At 39.5% G+C, this 23,075-nt stretch overlaps 1 protein-coding gene across 1 annotated transcript in view; it reads right to left on the reverse strand.

Annotated features, from left to right (window-relative positions):
* Nucleotides 1–1,677: 1,677 nt before the first annotated feature.
* Nucleotides 1,678–23,075, reverse strand: part of pik3r3b (phosphoinositide-3-kinase, regulatory subunit 3b (gamma)) — a 173,741-nt gene continuing 152,343 nt past the window's right edge. The window contains exons 8-16 of the mRNA XM_016284731.1: nt 10,658–10,769; nt 5,637–5,735; nt 5,346–5,526; nt 4,460–4,585; nt 4,117–4,259; nt 3,858–4,034; nt 3,672–3,746; nt 3,412–3,582; nt 1,678–2,356 (exon numbers count right to left, since the gene is read on the reverse strand). Of these exons, the coding sequence (XP_016140217.1) occupies nt 2,155–2,356; nt 3,412–3,582; nt 3,672–3,746; nt 3,858–4,034; nt 4,117–4,259; nt 4,460–4,585; nt 5,346–5,526; nt 5,637–5,735; nt 10,658–10,769 (1,286 nt within the window). The 3' untranslated portion in view covers nt 1,678–2,154. The remainder of the gene's footprint in view (nt 2,357–3,411; nt 3,583–3,671; nt 3,747–3,857; nt 4,035–4,116; nt 4,260–4,459; nt 4,586–5,345; nt 5,527–5,636; nt 5,736–10,657; nt 10,770–23,075) is intronic.

The raw sequence follows: 23,075 nt of genomic DNA on the forward strand, positions 1-23,075 counted from the left end.
TTTGTAACTCGTGTGTGTTTTTAACGTTAACTTGTGTGTGAATGAGAACTTAGTTTAGTACTCACATGATGTGACAGCCACTTTCTGTCCGTGAGCTTCGATGTGTGCTCTCAGAAAACCGTATATCAGAAGTTTAAACTCATATGGTTTAAAACACATGATTTCAGCGCGATAAACATGATGATAAGAACCAAAACAGATGTTTTTAGGAGGTACCAGCTGTAATGACACAGCTCTATTCTGGAAAAGGGGGCGGGGAGCAGCAGCTCATTTGCATTTAAAGACACAGGCCTGAAAAACAGAGTGTTTCTGCTTCCACTCAAAATAGGCATTTTCAAAATGATATAATAAATGATCTGTGGAGTATTTTGAGCTGAAACTTCACAGACACATTCTGGGGACACCAGAGACTTATATTACATATTGTAAAAAGGGGCATAATATGTCTCCTTTAAACAAATGCTGTTCTTGTGAATTTTCTATTCATCAAAGATTCCTGAAAAAAAAGTATCACCATTTCCACAAAAACATTAAGCGGCTAAATTAGATTATATTTATATTAAATATATATTAAAATACAAACAGTTATTTTAATTTGTAATAATATTTCGCAATGTTACAGTTTTACTGTATTTTTTATCAAATAAATGCAGCCTTGGTGAGCAAAAAAAGACTTAAGACTTAAAAATAAAACAAAATACTTTTACAGACCCCAAAGAGTAGTGTATGTACATTTTAGCTTTTAACTTTTGCTCAAATATACTAAAATATATAAAAGTAAACTTTTGTTTAACATATTTTTATTGCTTCACAAAAATTAGTATGAGACAACAACCACAATTGGCGGGAGTCGTGCTGTACCACCCTTGACCTTGACCCAATAGGAGTCACAGACTCCTGTCTTATCAAACGTGAGCATGTGATTATTCTTCCTTTTTATTGGAGATATCTGCAAAGCTGGGCTCTCTTTTCCACTCCTCCACTACCTTCCTCCGCTCCTGCCAACATCTGCAGCTCCTCTGCCAACACCAATATCCACCTTTCCCTTTTACTCACTTTCTACACCCCCCTTTATACACTCTCTCTGTTTTTCTTAATCAGTCTCTTTTCACTAACATGTTTGACAGGTACACAAATCCAATTACGCATTAAGAGGTCACATTAGTTAAATCACGAGTTGTTCTTTCAAATTTGGTGCAGCGGTCAGTTGTCATTTCTAAGTGCTTTGTCAACGGTGTCTGTGTGTGTGATTTTGGTTCTTAAAAAAAAAAAAGGTACAAGTGAAGCTTCCGTTCACAGGACACAGATCCAAATTATTTTATGTAGTTTGCAAACAAGGTGTATTAAGTATAATTTCACTCAATTAATATAAGCCTATTTTATCACAAAAAGTAAAAAAAAAAGTCCTCCCCATGCCAACGTTGGTCTCTGAACTGAACTGTAACGATATTAACCGCTTAAAGGACAAAACTTTTGATCCAGCCAAAAAAACAAGGACAAAAAATAAAAATCTCTCTAGAGTTAGTGTTAAAACAAGCTTTTGTTTTTAAGACTACAACACATTTTCACTTGTGCCCTCCCAAACATCCCACAACCCCTCGTTCAGCAGCGGTCACTGAGAGATCACTCTGGAAAGTGTCAGTCGTCTGTTTGCTACATAGTTTTTGCTTTTTTTTTAAACACAAAGAGAGAGACGGAGACATTTAACCAAACTAAATATTTTCCTGCTTTACATATAGTTAAGAATTTTGCAAAGACAATACAAAGAAAAAAAAAACAATCATCTCGATGAAAAATAGAAAGATGTGAGAAAATAGAGGCAGGAAAAAAAAAAGCTTGATCTACAATGGAGCATGTAAAAAGTCCCAGCTGGAGTTTAGGTAGCAGCGCGGATCACCTGAAACTCTCCTCCTCTGCTTCCTGCTTGCTTTTGTTTTGTTTTTTCACATTCACAAACATTTAAAACTTCCTTGTGCAAATCAAGCAGTCTTTAGAAAGAATGCCCTCCAAATTGTTCTTGTAAAAATATATAACTCCAAGGTGGCTGACGTGTGTGTTGCAGCAAGTGTTTTTTTGTTGTTGTATGTTTTTGTTCAGAAACGGTTCCCCCCTCCCATGAGTATAGAGAGTTTAATTTTTTGGGGGGGCGAGTCTTCATCTCCTTTGGCCTGAGGGCATCTGTGCATACACTGGGTACGCCAGCCGCACATTGAGTGAGTCGTTGTGCTGGACCAGTGAGGTCTGGTGGTAATGCAGGACCAAGTCTTTCAGAGTGCTGTACAAGTTGTAGGGCTCGGCGAAACCGTAGCCGCGGGGTGTGCTGTAGATGACACAGTGCTTCACCTCGCCGTCCACACTACAGACAGAAACATGACAGATCTCATTAACAATGCGAGCACCAGAATCTGACCTCAGACAAAGATAAAGGCAATCCGTTTTACTCAATGACAACCAAAGTTAATATTGGTCTAGAGGCGACTGATTCAGCCTCACAGAACATAATCAAAGAGGATCAATACATTAATGTATAACTGGAAAAATGTAGTCTTAAAGGGTTAGCTCACCCAAAAATGAAAATTCTGTCATTAATTACTCACCCTCGTGTCATTTCAAACCCGTAAGACCTTCGTTCATCTTCGGAACACAAATTAAGATATTTTTGATGGAATCTGAGAGCTGTCTGACCCTGCATAGACAGCAACGCAACTGAGTTTTTTTGTTTTTTTTCGCACAAAAAAGTATTTTCGTAGCTTTGTATAATTGCGGCTGAACCACTGATGTCTCATGGATTATTTTACAGATCTCCTTGATACGTCTCTGGACCTGGGAACATTTCAGTTGCGTTGCTGTCTATACAGGGTCAGACAGCTCTCAGATTCCATCAAAAACATCTTTATTTGTGTTCCGAAGATCAACGAAGGTCTTACGGGTTTGAAACGACGAGGGTGAGTAATTAATGACTGAATTGTCATTTTTGGGTGAACTAACCCTTCAATATTGAAAAGTATATGAAAAAATACAACAAATTTGATTTTATATTGAAACAGAGGAGATGGGAAATTATTAGGTGGCAGAGAATGGAAATAGGAGACCAGATCTGAACCCAAGCTAAGGTGAAGGAGACACAAACAAAACAATGTATAGACTGAAATGGCCTTAATGTTAAAGGTTTAATGCAAGTTTGTCATTTAGTATACGATTGTGAACCTAAAATGTAATTTTAATTCTAAAACTATATGGCAATTTTGTAAAATAGACAAACTGGGAAAATTGACTGGAAAAATGGGGGGGACAGAAAATACCTAGGTTTACGGTCAAAGAAAACAATTTGTTGACACGAAGAAATAATCATTCTCCCATTTCATTGCCATAACTTTCACCTCACTGTCTACATCATCTTAAGATACTCACACAACAGAGCAGGCGTAACAGCCCTTCTTGCTGCTCTCTCGGATGAGAAAGGCTCCATCGGGTTTGCCGTGTAGCAAGTCCTCTGCCTGCGTTCGGTTAAGGTCCCCCACAAACCAGCTCTTCTCATCGTAGTGTGGCAGATTCTCATCCTCCTCACTGACGAAGTAGGTGCTGTGATTGAGAGGAAATGTGTTAGATGCTGTGATGGAGGCAGTCATTTATCAAACCTGTGGTCTCAAATACATGACAATTTGACTTACTCATCCGTGTTCTCGTTTTTGATCCCCAGCCAATCGTTTATTCGTTTCTGTCGAACACCTTTATGATTGAGCCAACTGCATGAGAAAGAAGCAATGAAGTGTTTACTCATGGAGAAAAGCAAAAAAAAATCTGTAAACTCTAACAGAATGATGACGAAATGAACTGCAAAGGAAGGATAATCTTACACAAGGTACTGATCTCTAATCTTTCTGAGCTGAATAAGATCTGGCTTCAAGCTGTTCATTTTCTTGTCCGTCTCCCTGTTGTCTAGAGCCTGTGTTTTCAGGTCCTGTTCAAGCCGGGTCTTACTGTCGTGAATCTCGCCAAGACGGGATTTGAGCTTCTCATAGTTCATCATAATCCTGAGAGAGAAACAAGAACTATTTGTAAACCCATAGATCAAGGCTGCTGACCAGAGCGCTCTTAATTGAGGACTGTGTGTACCTTTCAATCTCTTTGTCATTGCCCTCTCTGCGGAATCGCTCAATGTATTCTTTACTGTAGCATTCCTGCGTGTGACACTGTTCTTCAAAAATTTTAATGGTCTCATTGAAGGCCTCTATTGCAGTACGTTTCATCTGGATCTCCTGCAATCAAAGGAAAGATAAATCAATGGATGTGATGCAACCTCAAAAGGGCTGTGCCTCTTAATAGACTTGGTTAACTGGTCAATGGGCTTCTGCAATGGAATAAATTGTTTGTGTCCATGTTGTGCATGTGGCGTTTAGCACTGCAGTTAATGGGTTGGTTGTCTAGCGATCCAACAGTGATGTTCTAAGAGGCTTACCTGTGAGGTTTTTGTGTGCTCCTCATAGAGTCTGTCATATTCTTTACTCTTCTCCTGATATTGATTGTGATATTCCTGGAGTTTCCTCCCCACTGCATCAATGTTGTCCTCTTTCACGAGCTGATCCTGAAAGAGCAAGAGTAAACGCATTGTTATTGGTATGAATGGCTGAGCGAAGAAAAGTGAGATGGGGAAAAAGGACTGCTCACAGCAACATACTGTAGGTCAGGGATCCTCAAATCTGGCCCACGAGATCCACTTTCCTGCAGAGTTTAGCTCTAACCCTAATCAAACGCACCCGAGTATACTAATCAGCGTCTTCAGGATCATTAGAAAATCACAGGTAGGTGAGTTTGATCAGGGTTGGAGCTAAACTCTGCAGCGCATTGGCCCTCCAGGGTAAGATTTGAGGAACCCTGCTGTAGGTTTTGCTTACAAAGTGAAAGCCATTTTTCAGGAATTTTCTTCCAGGAATCATTAATAAAAATCTTGGAATCTGTAAGTGCCTCTCGAGGGCTTACATTTGTGGAACCCCCTAAATAATGAGCACCTGTGTGTCTGAGAAAGATACCGGGAGGGTGATGGAGGGATGGAGGGAGGGAGGCGGTGTATTGGAGAATAAATGCCTGGATGGCCTTTCGACATTGTGGATGCGTGCAATTATTTAGGAGGTGCGCTGCTGTGGCAATAAACAAAGTAATATTTCATGCCAAAAGCATCCTGCTGCCTCTGCAGTTTCACTCACAACAAGCTGCACAATTCATTCAGCAAACACACTCTTTAGGGCCGGAGCGAGGGAGGTAGAGGTGGGTGGACAAAGAGGTAAAAGGAAAGGAAGGGATGGCTGTAAATGTGATACCCCCACCCACAATCTAAACCCATTTACCTGCTGGTAGCGGGAGACGGGATACATGAGCTTTACGTCAAGTTTGGTGTTGTACTGGGCCAGTGACTCGTGCCTGTAGTGACTGATGAGCTCCACCACTGAGCTGAATGTGAGCGGGTCTGAGAATCCGTACTTCCCATCGCGATGATAGATCTTTATTAGCTTATTGTTTCCACCTTTCCTGTAGGAAAAAAAAATGAAATTGTGTTGGACCACAGATCAGTATAAGATGAATGGAGCGGTTTTAAACCGTATCAAAAAGTAGAAGTATTCTAAAATATTTAGAGTTACCTTAGCGTTAGCGTGTAATCTCCCTGCATCTTGGTCGAGGCGTCCCGTACCAGGAAAGTACCATCAGGCATGTCTCTCAGTTTGTCATTCACCTCTTCCCTGCACAGAAAAGAGTGAATGGTGCAATTACTCCACACATCAAATCTTGCTCTTAATAATTACAGCTAAAATACGTTTCCGTGGCCCCTGTCCTTCACTCCTTGGAAATGGCTGACACACAAAAAAACATGACTTCTCTTTGCCTGGCTGTATAAATAAATTTGGTCTGGCAGAGGGCAAAGGCACTGGTCTGTGACCATACTGCCTGCTACAGCCGTCTGGGAGAGAGTGAGACATCTTTGAATGGTTTAACTGTTGACCCCGTCCTGCACGCCCACATGTACACTGATGTCTCCAACTCTTGTCTTGAAATCAGACAGTCTGTCTCTTTAAAAGTGCCTCCAGATGACCAGCGGCACAGCTGTCAGGCTTAAAAGACTTTCCTGCTTTTTTGCCGCCTCCTCCATTTTAGTCTAGGAGGAATGTCACACCCCTTGACTTCCAGGCCTCCTCCCATTCTCCTGACAGCCAACAGACTAGTCATGCTGGAGCTCAGCAGACCCCGGCCCTGGCTCTCAGGAGGGGGTATATTTAGCCTACTTTGGGCTGCTGAGGTAAGGAACCTTTGACTAAGCAATGCTCACACATTTCAGGAGTCCTCTCTGCAGTGAGAGCTGTGGGAATCAGGTACATTTTTAGGCTGCAGTGCATCAGCAAATTCATCGTTTAGGGGAGGTGCCCTATTTTAGTAACATGAGATAAATTTCACAAACAATTTTGCTTCTGTAATGCGATGTAATTAAATGAAGAAAAAAAATCGTAATAATCGCTTAATCATAACTGTTAATTATTTTTATCGGTGTAATAACAGGCACAGATGAATTTTGCACAGTAAATAGTACATATTATAAATAAAGAGTAAATTTTGATTTCATCTAAGATCAAGCCTAGAAGAAAATCAGGAATCCAAGACCGGCATGCAGATGATTAACATGGCTGAGAATCATTACTATGTACTCAACTGAAACAATTTAACATCAATTTATTAAAAGTTTAACAAATATTACGTTTATGGCCCTATAAAATGTTTTATTTGTCCAACCTTATGTTTTATTGTAACCAAAGTCTGTTTTAGCATGTCTAATTTGAAAGCATAAAACATGTTTCATTTATTCTTACAATAGCCTTATGATTTTTTTGCTCAGAAATTCTGTCTTGTGTATTTACATTTTGTTTTAAGGCATAAAACGTTCATTTAATCTATCTTTTAAGTAATGAAAATTAAACAAATTAATTTTTTTGGAAAATAAAGGTAATTTAATATTACAATTAAAACACTGAAGAAATATTGAATGCTTATTCCTTAAAAATAAGGTTTTAATAATTTGTAGTAGCAGTAGCCTGTTACGTACATTCTACTCAACAATAGTAATATATTTCTGCCAATGCCCTCAAGTTAAACCGAACGTTTATTTTGACGGGTTGCCGTGAATACCTTTACATTTCTGTGTGTGTGTGTATGACATGATGATAGTTTTACTGAAATGAAACGGTCAAATGCTGATGAAGTGACTCTCAGAGCAGTTCTGGAGATGTTACTCATGTATTTATGTCCTCATTAGTGAGACGGCAGAGGTTAATATCACCGGAAGCGTCACGAGTGTTTCAGTACGAGTACTGCACAAAACCACGCGTCTGCACCATTCATTAGCACAGAGACACGCAGAATTCATATTTAAATATGAATCGTTTTGCGGCTTAATATTTACAAGTACTAGAGGGAGTGGGCTCACATGTGTATGTGTGTGAGCGTGCGCATCGGGCGGAACTCCGCTGTGCATGATACAGAGAGCGCGACCATAACGTAGCGACTGAAATGACATGTCGTCGTGCAAATAAGATAAATAACATAAGGCTATTTAGTTTGCTTAATGAAAGAACAAGGTATAGACATGTTATATAAGAAAGGTAACTTTGAATTACTTCTATTGTGATCTGGCGCTATAGAGAAAATATAATTAAATAAAATGAATTTGACCTTCAAGGGGGGCGGGGGGTGCCGTTGGGGGGGCGGGCCGCCCCAAATAATGGCAGGGGAAACACTGACTACAAATGCTTTAACCAAGTACTTGTATGGTTGTATAGTGCAGTATAGTATAATATAACAGGATTTTGACACACATAAGAACATTATTCAGTGAGACCATAATGACAGTCCATATTTGAAATTCAACGGTCAGCATCCCTTTGCTGTGGAGTTCTTTATTTGATGCCTAGAGTTTAGTTACTTTCTGATTTGGAAACTAGTAAGCACTGAGGACAGGGTTGAAGTAAAGCTAAAAGCAGCTCTAGTTTATCTGGGAAGGGACTGTGTGAGTTAAAGGATAGCAGGGCTTCAGAGATCAGTGAGCATCTCTGCAGAATTTCTACTCGCCCAACATCAAACGAGTCTAAAGCTGGTCACTAAGCAGCAAACTAATCTGCTAAAACCTGAGAGTTTTATGGGTCATGTTGGAAACTGGCCAGACGGCTTGACATTTTGGAGATTTGTGTTATTCTACCCCCCCTCTCTCTTTTCAGCTCTTCCTGTGTCTCGCTCCCATTGCATTGCCCTTCTGTATTGTACAGCTGCGGCAAAGCGTCCATGCCTTCAGGATAAGTGAGCCAAAAGAAGAGGAGAGGATCAAAATAAGTTCACCAGCTCACATTAAGAAAGAAAAAGAACAGAAAAAGTTTGCAGAGCAGCTGAAAGAGCAACATGACACTCCAGAGTTGTGTGTGCGACTCCACCTTCAGGCTACCAACTTGGAATCCATCAGGTGGAGGAAAATAACAACCCAGAGAGCTTTTCATTTGATCTTGAAGCAGTCTTATGACCAGTGGTGTATAAAGTACCTGAAAGCCATACTCAAGTAAAAGTACAGATATCTTACCAGAAAATGACTTTGGGAGAAGTTGAAGTAACCGTTTAGAATATTACTTGAGTAAAAGTCTTAAAGTATGTGATATTTATTGTACTTAAGTACGAAAAGTATGTTTTAAATCTTAAACGTACTTAAGTATTGAAACTAAAAGTACAAGTAAATGCAAAATGGAAAATATTATATATAATAATGTTCATACACAGCTTGAGTAGCATTGTGTTTTAACTCTTTCTTCCATTTTGTATTTTTGGGTAAGAGTAAGAAGCACTTCATCCGGTACTTGGTGTCTTTCATTCCAACATAAGAAAACATTTCTGGAATCTGCATCTGAAATAGCATTTAGATGCATTTACACAGTTTAAGTATCTCAGGGGGGACATGGATGCATTTAAACTGCAGTTACAGATGCATAATGTTTTGTTTTTAACATAAAACGTTGAATACAGATATTTGAAATAACTTAAAACATGAAAAAAAATACTTGAAATATGAAATTAAAACCGCCAGTAGGTGACAGAAAGTGACTGTTAACGAGTGAGTCTTTGAGATTCAACTGATTCATTCAGAAACCAAGCATTTGACTGTGTTACTGAGTGAATCACTGAATCATTTATTCAACCGATTCATTCAAAAAGCGGTTTCATTCAATAAGTAAACACTGTCCATTGCTCAGAGATGCAAAACAGTGCTGTGATCTTTGTTTGGAACTATTTTCGTTAGCAAAATTGAGCAAAAACAAGCAATATTATGTCTAAAATTTAAGTCACATTGCTTTACTGAACTTGTATAAAATTATTATTAAAGGGGTCCTATGATGTTGCTAAGAACAACATTATTTTGTGTATTTGGTGTAATGAAATGTGTTTATGCTGTTTAAGGTTAAAAAAACACATTATTTTCCACATACTGTACATTATTGTTTCTCCTCTATGCCCCGGCTTTCTGAAACACGTAGATTTTTACAAAGCTCATCGGTCTGAAAAGCAAGGTGTGCTGTGATTGGTCAGCTATCCAGTGCGTTATGATTGGCCGAATACCTCAAGCGTGTGAAGAACAGTGTTGTAAATACAACTTAACCACTGATTTCTAGTCGTGTCCATTTTTGGAAGGCCAAACAAAGTAGTTTCGTTTTCACAACGAAACACAGTGTCACACACGGTGGCCTAGAGTCAGCAGAGGCCGGAGGCTAGCGTGAGGAACGGCCAGAGGGCTAGAGTGAGCAGAGGCGGTCTTGAGAACGGCGCGGCCGGCGGATTCGACGAAGGAGGCTTGCGGCAACCACATGTGACGACCCCGGGCTGGACTCCGCTTCAGCCGATCCGGTGATCCACAGCGCAAAGTTGTTGTATTTCCTCAGCAACCAGCACGGATCAGCTCCAGGCATGACGAAGCATATATCGTCCTCTTTCGGAAGGCCAAACAAAGTAGTTTCACTTTCACAACAAAACACACAGCGCCTTCACGACATGGCAGTGGCAACAACAACACTACAGCGAGAATAAAAGTTCTGCCTTCTTTCTTTGCGTGAACATTTGGGCGGTGTTATGCAATTCTTCCCAAATAGTGATGTAGGTATGTGGGGGCGTGTTAGAACGAGACGTTTTAGGTAGGTGTGGCAGACTCTTAACTTTTATAAAGAATTTGAGACTTTAGTCTTTGCAACTTTACAGATCTTCTTTATGCACCAAGAGCTTGTAACACTCCAAAGAGAAAGGAAAATTTGAAATCGCATCATATGATCCCTTTAAAAAGTATACATTTTAATTAGGAAATGTAGTGGAGTAAAAGTAAAAGTTGACTGAAATATAAAAACTCAAGTACAGATACTCCCAAAAAATACTTAATTACTGTAACAAAGTATTACTTCGTTACATTACACCACTGCTTATGACTATACTGGTCAGCTATCACCTGACTTACACACTGCTATACGTGTCCACCACGTGATGAGGGCATCGTCACACTATAAGCTAACTGGCATGAGGAAACATTTTCAGAGCAGAACACACAGAAATCCAATCAAGTGAGAAATTAAATCTAATGTCAAGTGACTCTTACCTTGATATGTCTCCCCAGTACCATTCTGCTTCTTGCAATGAGCCGCTGGCGACTTCTTTCACACCGTTGCCATTTACTGGTGTCATGGGTTTTGTTGGCTTGGGAGGAAGAGCTGCAGAAGAAATTAGAGATTTATTTTAACGGAAAATCTTCTAACCTCATGAGCAGTCCTACAAATATGAGGTTGGTTTCACCTTACAGATGAAAACCTAATCTCCTTAAAGACTACACTAAGTGGACACCATGTTAACAAATGGCTGCATGTTGTTCATCCTCATGAATAAGTTTATGCTGCTAAGAGAATCCAAAATTGAGCTTAAATTGCAAAAAAGGTAAGAATACAATACAGATGCAGGTTACCACCCAGGATAAACTATTGACCTTTAGCCCTTAATTTTCCCATGGATGGCCTTTCAATACTCTCCTCCAACCTGTGACTCAGTCACGTCATCTGTAGTTAGACGAGTTTGTTTCGGAAAATGCAACCGTGATTTCCACTGAAAATGCAAAAGATCAGTTTTCACGGAAAATGCAACAACAACATATTCCATTTGGCCCATGTGAAAGTGTAAACAAAAAGCAAATGACCTTCTCTGCCAGTCTTGCTTTTCTGCTACTTGCCGAATATGTAATGAACAGGTTCCTTCCCTTTGAGTGAAACACTTCCTTTGTTGGCAGCAAAAGCAAACAATAGCTGCCGCAATGCTGGAAAGCAAACGTTGATGATGCTCTTGCTATATTGCGGGTCAGAGGTCAACAGTGTGTGCTGCTCAGCCACGCAGTGCACCAACACACCCTCACTCACAGAAATAGCGCTGAGAGACTATGTGCTGTGTGTTACAACTTCACAGCATGCATTCTCACATCTAATCTCCTGATGTGAATTTTTCAACCTTAGAGCCAAAACTAGACTTGAATGATGGTTAAACGACATGCAAATCAGGTGTTACAAAACTTTCAGCAAGACTAGTTGAATCTGAAGATGCAACTAAAGCTGTTCTAAACAAGGTGTTCACCCCCCGGTTTCACAGACAAGGCTTAAGCCTAGTCCTAGACTAAAATGTAAATCTGAGCTGTTTCAACTGAAAGAAACTTGCACTGACTGATCTTAAAACATGTCAGTGCCTTTGTTTTGTCTTAAGATGCACACCAGTAATGCTTTTTTCTAAGGCATGTTTATAAAAATTACTTAAATGTCCTAATTGAACTATGACCTAATCCTGGTTTAGGTTTAGCCCCGTCTATGAAACCGGGCCCACGTGTTTTTGTGTTCAAGTGCTTCAGGGAAACCTACAACTGCTCAACCAGGTGCAGTTGGCAAAGATTAGTTTGAGAAAAAACTGAAGGCTGCAACTCTGTCTGAAATATACAGAGACACCGTGTTCAAGCCCTGTACCTACCACCAAGCCAAACTAACCTCCCCCGGACCTAGTTGAAATTTGCAACAGTGGCCTTCAAACAGCAACGTACCACTCCATTGTCAACGCACAGGTTTATTCAAAGGCTTTTAAGCGAAACTAAAGACATACTCCATGCAAGGTGGTGGCACATTTAAAATACTAGTGGACTATTTAGCTCATGCAGAGTTAAGCAGGCTCATGCAGATTATTGCCATAATTAATTCAAATATGACCACATCATTATAAAAGTCAAGTTTCTGTAAAAACAGTCACCCACCTGTACTTAGCCTGGCAGAGACAAGGCTGCGTGAGAGCGGGTGTATATCTATGCCAGGACAGGGGAGGGGGAGTGGAAATGGGGAAGGCATGGCGCAAGCAAGCATACTGATGTCATAAAAGCCTGAGCTGATTCTAGAAACCCCTGGGCCCTTCTAGCCAAAGAAACTTCTATCTGGTATGTGAATTAAAAGAGGAAAGACTTAAATCCAATACACCGGAGGTGAGTCACGGAAATAAAAGCCCACAGGGACATTCAAAAGCAACACACACTACAGTCAATGAATGAATCACTGCTGCTGGCACATTGTGGAATGATCCACTGCACCGCACACAATTGGCTCCTTTAATAAGAAATAATAATAATAATAAAATAATTGTTAAAGATCAAAGAAGAGATGAAGACCCTCTGAAGAAACAGAGAGAGAAAGACACTTTCTTGTGTTGCCATTTCGGTGCTCCAAATTTTGAAAAGATTTCATTGAAGTTTTATTACTTCCCCACGTTGCAAACATTTGCGGAGTTAAGATCTTTATGGTTCTTTAAAGTTTCGGTGTGCGGGAAGAGGGGTGTGTGAATGGCTTTCTTTGAGGGTGTCATTAATTAAAAGTAGTGGCGGTTTTGGGAGTGAGAGCGCATGAGTGTAGTCTGAGTTAAAGGAGACCCGGGCACAGTGACAACTCCTCCCTCTATTGGCCCACAGGAAACACCTTAATCTGGTGGGGTGAGCGGCTTCAACCAGTCAAAGCAAAGCCAGGCTAATGGACACATCCCCACCCAAACACTGCTCCTGCAGGTGTGCACACACACTATACCTACATTTCAGTTGGTCTAAAAGGAGATCAGCCAAATGAGTTTAGTGGAAAATTAACATTTCTTCAAAGCAATGACTTTTGGAAGCTGAAAATATGGCATCCCTGTGCACTTTCCTGTTATCAAAAACTTCAAGGGGAATGCTCACCACCTGGTAGGAGACCATTTGTGCAGCATAGCAGCTTATGAAGAGTCATTTGACAATGTAGAACCTTCTGTTCCCTCTACGCCAACACAATAATCACCATATTAATATTACACTTGCAAATACTCACGTGGCTCACCTCCTCCACTCCCCAATTTAATTTAGAGACACAATAAACCGAGATTCAATATCTCACTCTTCAAGACTATCATGCGAGCTGAAAACACACACACACATTTATATGAATATGTCTGAAGCATATATTCTAGCCTTATATATTTCATTTCATCACAAAGCCTCTTTCAGAGCTACAGTAGCAGCCTGCCAATAGAACGGGAAATGACCCCCCTTTTTCTCGCTCGCTCTCTACAGCAGGCAAAAGTCAGGTGCACAAGCCCAGCTGAAACCTCAAATTCCTGCCTACCAGTTTTCCACTGTCAGCTCTTTCTGCAAGTGTGTGATCACCTTTGTCCTACACACACACACTTGGTTATCTTTGTGAGCTAGTGATGGGGTGTGAGCCTGAAAAGAACATGGACAAACGAAAGGAAACCGAGCAAGAAAGCGGCAGAGACGTGACTAGGTGATCTCATTACAGTGGTCACCCCATCTGTGTTAGTGTCAGAGATATCGCAGCTGGGGGGCACACAATGGAAAGTCCACAGTCGCAGAATGCAGTCATTTTTTAAAGCTATCATTCACTGATTCAAACAAGTTACGATCATGATTTATGACAAAACTGAACAAACAAAGGGGGTCAATTTAAATGACAAAAGTGAAAGTATTTCTTTTAAATTTCTACAACAGTAAACTAGCCCATTATGCTTCACAATGAATGCAAAACAAACAAAAAAAATCAATTGTAGATATTTTATACTTTTAAAATATTATTTTATTTTCTAAATAAAAACTTTTAATGAAAGATGAAAAGTAAGATGTGAGAAAAAGAAAGTGATCAGGATGTAGGATGGAAAGGATGAGAAAGAATGAAGAGGAGTGAGTGGCAATACAGCACTGCAGAGCTGCGCAAGTCTGAACAAAGAAAACTATACATCCATAGGTGAAGTCTATGGCAATCGACGACCAAGCAGTCCATTGTTTAGAAAACAAATATAAGTCGCAACATGCAGCTCAGAACATCATCTTCAGAGGTCATTGTTCTGCAGTCGTGCTCTTTTGCACAGTAACAAAAAGACATTCAAACTTCTGGTTCTACAGGTGATGGAGCTGATGGAGCAACCGTACTTTGAAAGACAATACAACCATACACTGACACAAACAGACTGACACCACACACACAAAACTGTTTAGCTTAGGGTTTTTGTATGTACAAATTAGAGGGTGCATTAACATGAGAAAAAATTGTGGCAGAGAGTGATGACAGTGCCATTGAGGGGAACAGCAGGCGAGGGCTGCCACGTCCCGATCCAGGGGGAATGAATTAAAAGTGTCACCAAGCACATGGGAGGTTTAAACACTCCGTCGGGGACACTCACAATCACATGTAAGACCATACGGGCTCTGTCCACATATTATCATGATGCACAGTCACCATCCGCTCCTAATGAATGACTAAAAGACAATCCTTGCAGCTGAACTCTTAAAAGAGGCTATTATATGATGCAAATTATTTTTAATAAAACAAAATTACAAAACAAGAAAAAATGTAGTACAACTATCAAGGATTACACATCCTGCAAAAGCATGATTCTTATATTAATTCATGTTGACAACAGTGCGTGTTTCTATACAAGATCCAGGACATTTCCCACACAATAGGACAAACACTAATTGTCATTGTGCTCCCCTGACAGTCTGTTCAGAGCGTCACAATAGCCGTTAAGACAGAAAAGACGAAAGCAAAGACAGTGACTGTGAAAAAGCAGAAGAAAAGAAGAACGGTGTCTCTCTTACCGTCCTCCTCAGGATCCTTTTTGAGCTGCATGTATACAGCCTGCACTCAGCTGTCTGTGACACGAGTCCTCTTATTCTCTCTCTCCCTCTCCCTATCTCTCGCTTTCTCTCCACCCTCCCTCGCGCTGCCTTTCAGACTAAAGCCAGAGGGAAAATCCCTGCTCCTAAATTCAGATGCTGCTGGCTTAACAAACCCTCTCAATGGAGAAGTGGGCAGCAACCAATGAGAAAGCAGGAGGGGAGGTGGAAACAACCATATGAGACCGAGAAAGAGAGAGCGGAAAGCTCTGGGGAATGATGTAGGAGGGGGGTGGGGGGGAATGAGCGCTCCTCCCAGACAGACAAGGCAAAGACGCTAACACATGCCGAGGCGAACACAAACTGGGACACATGCATCGAATCACTTCACAGCCACATTGCTAGAAACGTCAGATTACAAGATGCTGAAAGTGTGCTGGTTGCCCAAACACTCATGAATTAATGAATTTAATTAACAGAACAACATATATATATATATATATATATATATATATATATATGTGTGTGTGTACGTATGTAAGGGATGCGCCGGTCAGGATTTTAGCAGCCGATACGGAGTACCAATTTCTTTCCCATACATTTATTTATTTGTGGTGCTCACCACAATATCAAAACTGACGGATTTTCCAAAAGGCTTGGTTGAATAAACATGAGCATGTACTGCACTTTAAAAATCAAAACGAGGTGCGGGTGTTTTTATATTACTGTATTTCTGAAGGAAGACTATCTTTAGAAAATGTTCTATGTCATTTTCATTTCATCTTGCATGTTATATGTTGCCAAGTTGGTGAGAACCGATTGAGGCATAAAATATGATTATCGACCGATACCGATCTCCGGCCAATCGCAGCATCCCTAATATACATACATACATATATATATATAAATAATTTTAAAGGGGTCATATGATGAGATTTCAAGTTTTCCTTTCTACAGTATTTGAAAAATAATGTGTTTTTTGAACATTAAAGCATGTCAACATATTCTGTTACACCAAATACACAAAATAATGATCTTTAAAAAAAGCATCATATGACCCCTTTAAATTATTTTACACACATTTTTACATATACATTTAATATTTTATTATGTGCACATATGCCTATATATACACAGAGAAAGAAAAATTATTTGTTTTCACATTCTGCTAATGAAAGCCCTGCTTCCTTGACATATCAATTTTCTGTGGACATTTATGAATGAACAAGCTCAAATACATTCAAGACAGAGCAAGCTGAAAAGGCACAGAACAAAGAAAGAACCATGTATCAAGAGAGTTAATGACATTTCCATCCTTTATGTCATACGAATGCCCATTAAAGGGATGTCAGAAGCTGACTTTCCCTTTGGTGTCGCTGCACTTTTGTTGTCCCCCCAGAGCACACTGCTCCGGCAGCCTTTATTACACTCACACATCACTGGTCCTAAGAGACAGGGGCCAACTTTCCCCTGGGGGCGGTGTGGCACCTGTGCTCATTGAACACTGCAATGGAACAAAGCGGTTGCTTACTTGTTTGCAGACGGCACGCACATACAGGGCCGTACCTCAGAGCCTTTCACATCTCAATTTAGCTGTAATAAATATTCTAATCACCACCTGCATGGGAACCTCGTCCTGTTTCTTTCCTTTCCCAGTCACTCTTTCTAATCTACCCATCTTTTCCTGGGCCAGGCGAATTTCACTGTCCCAAAGTGCCTCTCTTAACAGCGTCTCGTGTCGTGAGTTGAGGAAGAAGCAGATGATAAGTCAGTGTGTGGCTACTGACACTACATGGGGACAAACGGACAGAGAAAAAAAAAAGGAGAGATCTGAAACTTGTGTGCAGTGGCACAGAATGAAAGATAAGATTAATGTGTGGGTTGATCACACAGTGCTGTGCTCATTCATCCCTGTGGCAGAGCAATCGAAGGGCTATTCAACTCAGAATCCTGCTTGCCAGATCCGTTCAGTCCACCACAGCTAATTTTCTAGAAAATGAGGAGGTTAGAACTGAGCGTTAGGCATTGTTGCTTTGAACAATGCAGAGAATGTTGTAAATGTAATAAAATAATTAATTCTGCCCACTGTTGAAATAAGGCTGCATTTGGACCAATAAACAGTTAACTTTATGCGGATACATTAAGGCAGCATCTTCACAATCTAACAACCTTCATAAAATGTTACAGAGGGACTGTCAAGAAATAACGCACAAAATGTGTTTTGTGTTTCTGCATTAAATACTGTCTGCCCTAAAACCCCTCACAATAGTCACACGAAAGTAACAGCCTCATGCTAAACTGTCAAACAGTCTCTTTTCCCATTCCATTCCTATTTCACGCTTCCAAAAGTGTCATCCCGTCTCTTTATTGCAGGAATTAATGACATGAATTAACGAGCCATTGTCAACTATGCCTGTGACTTCTGAACAGGATCCAGTTTCCAGTCTATGACATCATTATTAATGGCCATAAAATGGTGTCAGCCCTTAATAGATGACACATGAATGGCACTGAATGTGAATAAGGAGTGCAGAACACCAAAACTAACATTCAGAAAGCTGGGAAACTTACTCCAAAAGACCCCTAAAGAGCTTTCACAAGCTATAATTCTGTGACTTCATTGGTCTATATGCTATATAGTCCCTATTTGCTCAAATTTGCAGATCCTGTATAACACCACTTAAGGTGTCAAAGCAATTCAGAGAATGCATTTCGATCTCTCCACATTTTGCATATCAATACCATTTGCGGTGGAGCCATGCAAAACATCCAAATATCCCGAGGAAAAACTGACAAGAGTATAGCAGGACCTGTAACACAGTATCTCTATAAAGATTTTTATTTAACCATTTACAAGCCCAAATTACCTGCAAAATTACAATATTACTGGATATATACCATTTACAAGCCCAAATTACCTGCAAAATTACAATATTACTGGATATATACCATTTACAAGCCCAAATTACACGCAAAATTTACAATATTACTGGATATTAGGGATGTAACGATTAACCGCAAGCCGGTTGAAAATCGATTTAAATATGTGACGATTCAAATCGGTTGAGATGCTAAACAAATCGCGATTCAATTAGGGGTAGGAGTTTATATGAATGTATGTCTGAGGGGAACTTACTGTCTTTCGATGGTATTTTTTCTTTTCCTCTTGCCTCTATATAATGCATATCAGGGCTCCAGACTCATTCTGACTCGCTCTTTTGCAACTAACTTTCTCAGCTGGTCACACGAGCACATGATTTGGTCGCAATATTTTTTTTTGCGCTTAGGGTTAGGGTTAAACATGGGATTATTCAATGCATGCTGATTAACTTTTATCATAGTTTATTAGTTATATGGAAATGAAAGTTGTCAACATTCAACCTGTTCTTTATCATCAGTAGTATTATTTGTGATTTGAATTTTGTGAACGGGAGATCCTCTTTTGCTGTGTTAAGCCGCGGCCTTCGGATGTTTTCACTTTCGAATTCGCGATCTTGTTGTCATTGTTTTGCTTACATACATCTACACACCTTTCATTTTTTAAGACTAAAACAAAAGATGGATTCATTGTTATTCTTAATCAAAAAGCACAACAACAATAAATCGGTATAAGATACAATGACAAACTAGCTTACAAAAGGTTTATTAACAAAAACAAATAAGATGAGGCATGGCACACACCACATGCTGTATTATATACCGACTAATAAATTACAGAACATTTAGCAAACACTGAGGAATCAAATAAATAAATAAAAGAGAGCCTCCATAGCTTAAGGTAAACAGCAAAGATAAGTTTTTCAAAAATGAAAACAAAATGAAAAGTAAAACTGTTCACCTTCTCTGGTTTAAGAAGCGGTCTTTTACTTGACTTTCGCTTGAAAACCATCCATCGTTACCTCAATATGCGCATAATCTTCGCACTCGTGCTGACGCGGCGAGTATACGCTCTAAGCGCTGTTTCGTTATGCTTTTCAGTTGTTTCGGTATGCTTTTCGCACACAATTTAGTCGCACAGGCAGAAAAAATGGTCGCAGTCTGGAGCCCTGCATATTAAAGTTCGTAAGTGCAGCGCTGCTTTGTTTACAGCGGAAACCAAGGAATCGCTTTAAGCGCTACCTGCTGGCAGAGAGTGAACCTGCGTCTCCTTCAGCTCTGCTGTTTCTGTTTCATGCAGATATTTTTTATGCATAGTTTCACAAAACTGAAGTCAAACCATTCTGTTTTTGCTTCAAATTTCGAAATTATACAATGTCATTTAGATTAAAAACTGCTCCTGTTGCATGCATGCATATCTTTGTTTGGATCATGATTAAAATGCAGTGGTTGCCTCTAATTTTAAAAGGAAAGAGCACAGACAAAGCCTTAGTTTGTTTATATGAAGAGATTTATTTTATTTGTGTTACTTATTTATTTTATTTGGGGCTTGTTTTAAAATTGTAATTTAGTTTTGTTATTTACATTTACATTATTTTTAAATTGTGTTATTTAGCAAATGCTTTTATCCAAGGCGACTTACAAATGAGGACAATAGAAGCAATCAAAACCAACAAAAGAGCAATAACTTACAAGTGCTATATTAGTATATTATTATAGTGTTATATTTCAATTTCACAAAGAAAAGTACAGTAGTTTGTCCAAGCAATAATAAAAGGACACTTAATGACTTAAATCTCATTTTTGTAAAAAATAATAATAATCGTGAATCGAATCGTGAAATCAAAACCGTTAATCGAATCGTGAGTTGAGTGAATCGTTACATCCCTACTGCATATATATATACAGACAAGTTTACACTAGTCCTAATTTTAAGTGACAGTTCACCCAAAACGAGATATGCTAAATTATATCTCATTCATCATTCACTTTCATTGTTTGAAAAAGATGCACAAAGTGAATGGAGACTGAGGCTCTAATATCCCATTTTGTGTTCTACTGAAGAAAAACTAAGTGTCATACAGATTTTATATAATATAAGAGGGTGACTAAATCAGAATTTTCGTATCCAGCTGAACTATTACTTTAAGATATAAAAACTATAGAGGGATGTAGACTGTTGCACTCTCTTCAGGGAGAAAGAGGCTTTAATATGGCTCCCCTATCTGAGTGAAAAGTCGTTTATCATGCATTTAAAATGTACACGATAATGTTATTGCAGACAGTGCATCAGAAGTACGATTAAGGCACATTTTTACTGACAACCTGACAGCAAAGAACGATTTTAAAATGGCGAAATGGGTTTTTGTAGAAGAACGAGTGGGAATTTTTAATGCCAGCCACACATGTCTCGCTTTACATAACATTAAAATAAAACACATTTCAACTATGAAGCCAGCTCCATTTGTCTAAGCAGACAAATGAGTGCAGTGTCAGATAATGCGACTGCGTAAATGTTGAATACGCTAAACGACATTTTTGAATGGAACAAAAGGAGATCTGCACAATGACATCTGAGTCACCATTCATTTTCACTATGCAGACAGTGCATCAGAAGTACGATTAAGGCACATTTTTACTGACAACCTGACAGCAAAGAACGATTTTAAAATGGCGAAATGGGTTTTTGTAGAAGAACGAGTGGGAATTTTTAATGCCAGCCATACATGTCTCGCTTTACATAACATTAAAATAAAACACATTTCAACTATGAAGCAAGCTCTATTTGTCTAAGCAGACAAATGAGTGCAGTGTCAGATAATGCGACTGCGTAAATGTTGAATACGCTAAACGACATTTTTGAATGGAACAAAAGGAGATCTGCACAATGACATCTGAGTCACCATTCATTTTCACTGTATGAAAAACGATACAATGAAAGTAAATGGTGACTGGGGATGTCAGTCTTCTAACCTTTTGTGCTTCATGGAGGGGAAAGAAAGTCACATAGGTTTGTATCAACATTAGAGTGAGGAAATTACAGCATTCTGATAATTCGGGGTGAACTAAGCGTGCTGTTAGATTGATTGTTTTATCTGTACCTGGCGGCTGGTCCATCTCAATGTAAAATATTAATTCAGTGGAATAGGGCATCATCACGTCTCTCCAGTCATCTTCTTTCTCCGTATTCCACACTGTACTGTACATGGTCTGAGTCCTCTAATGATCGACTAGGTTCTCACCGAACGGAGTAAAAACAAATTTTCCACACAGACTAATGAAGGTAACATAGAGCTCAACTTTAACAGTCTGAATGCCAGCTTCAGAGTAACTGCGTTTCATGAAAGCAGTCAAAGCACCAGGCTTCACTCATCCGATATCACTTGATAGATCATTTTTTATAAAAAAATCTCTTAACAGTCCGACAGAACAGAAAGTAGATACCAGCTCTACCATCCACTCCGTCTTACCATGACGAAACGCTAGTCTTCATTTCAATGAGCTGAGTTCACCAGGTCTACCAGCCCTTTCACTCCGTGAGGAGCAGAGTCCATTCGGTGCGCATAGCATGGGGGGACCTGTTCTAACCGATAAGCGTGGAGCAAATTACTCCTCTCGTGCTTAAGTTTTAGCAGCTAATACATAAAAAATAATTAGAAATAAGAGAATAAGACGGAGTTTATAGCTATTTATTCTCATTTCGCCGTGTGTTACGGTGTCGTTTCATTTGTAGAGCTCTTTTTTCGGCACCCCTTCTCCAGCACGCAATGGACTCGCCTCAAAACTGATCACGCGCACACTCCAGATTTGGGAGCCAATCAGAATGCAAGGCTCTTCCAACTAGTTGCCAAAGTCGGAGTTTGTACATTATTTGCAGCCGCTTGTTTCTCATGATCCAATGAACTTGTCCGAAGAGCGGAAGTCGACATTCTATTGGTCGAACCGTTACTATGAGGCGCAAAACTGATGGAGAGAACAGAGTTCGGTTTGGAGGAAGTAATGATTTTGATGCTACAATATGTCAAATATAACATGTTTATTGGAGATTTTGACAGCGCATACCAGTAAATATATTAGAAGCATCATATCGAGTGAAACAGCTGCTCATAAAAGTCTGTGTTTGGATATACAAACTGGAATAAATCCTGGTCAGTCCGTCATTTGTGCTAATGAAATAAACAACACACGTTAATAATAAAGTAAAAGAACTAACATTAACAAATATACAATGAATTATGTATGTATTGGATCCATCAGTATTTCTTATCAGTTTCAAATATGAGATATTAAGAAACAAGTGAACTTCCTCCAGGCATTAAATGTGCTAAAATGTAATCTTTTACTAACTGTTGCCTGTGCTTCATGTTTTCTTCTGTATGTACATCTCATTAATGCAGGCGGTGGTCTGCTTTAGGCACAATTATTTTGTGGATGGCAATCTGTCTTCCTGTATGCCTCTTTCAGTCCCCTCTGTTTCATACATATGATCTATCCATCAAGAAGGAGAATGTCCCTGTATGACCAGAGCGAAGAGAAAAAAAAGGATCACAATGTTAGCATCTCTTTAATGCAGGACAGGGAGGAACCTCCAGATGGCTCGTGCCCGACAAAGGCTGTCCTTGTCAACTGTGTTAAACTTGCTTAATTGTCACTGTCCATGCTTCAGTTCAGCATGAGCAGATGGACCCAAAACAATGACAAGCAACCGAATAGCCACAGTAATCTATAAAAGCTGTGGGAAAATATTAATCAGTTACAATGCATAATGAACAAGTAATAAATGCCACAGGACCATGCAAATTACATCCATACGAGTTGTAAATTCAAGACTGATGCATTTATTTGAGGTCACTCTGTTTTTGAGACTGAGAATGTCTGGTTTGGACTAAAGTGTATTGCTAGCCGCCTCTGCAACACCGGAAAAAGACACACGTGACTATGGGGATTTGAGCGTCAGAAAAGTGTGTGTGCCTTA

This window comes from Sinocyclocheilus grahami, unplaced genomic scaffold (genome assembly GCF_001515645.1).
Source record: "Sinocyclocheilus grahami isolate Dianchi unplaced genomic scaffold, SAMN03320097.WGS_v1.1 scaffold187.1, whole genome shotgun sequence".
In the NCBI taxonomy this organism is placed as follows: domain Eukaryota; kingdom Metazoa; phylum Chordata; class Actinopteri; order Cypriniformes; family Cyprinidae; genus Sinocyclocheilus; species Sinocyclocheilus grahami.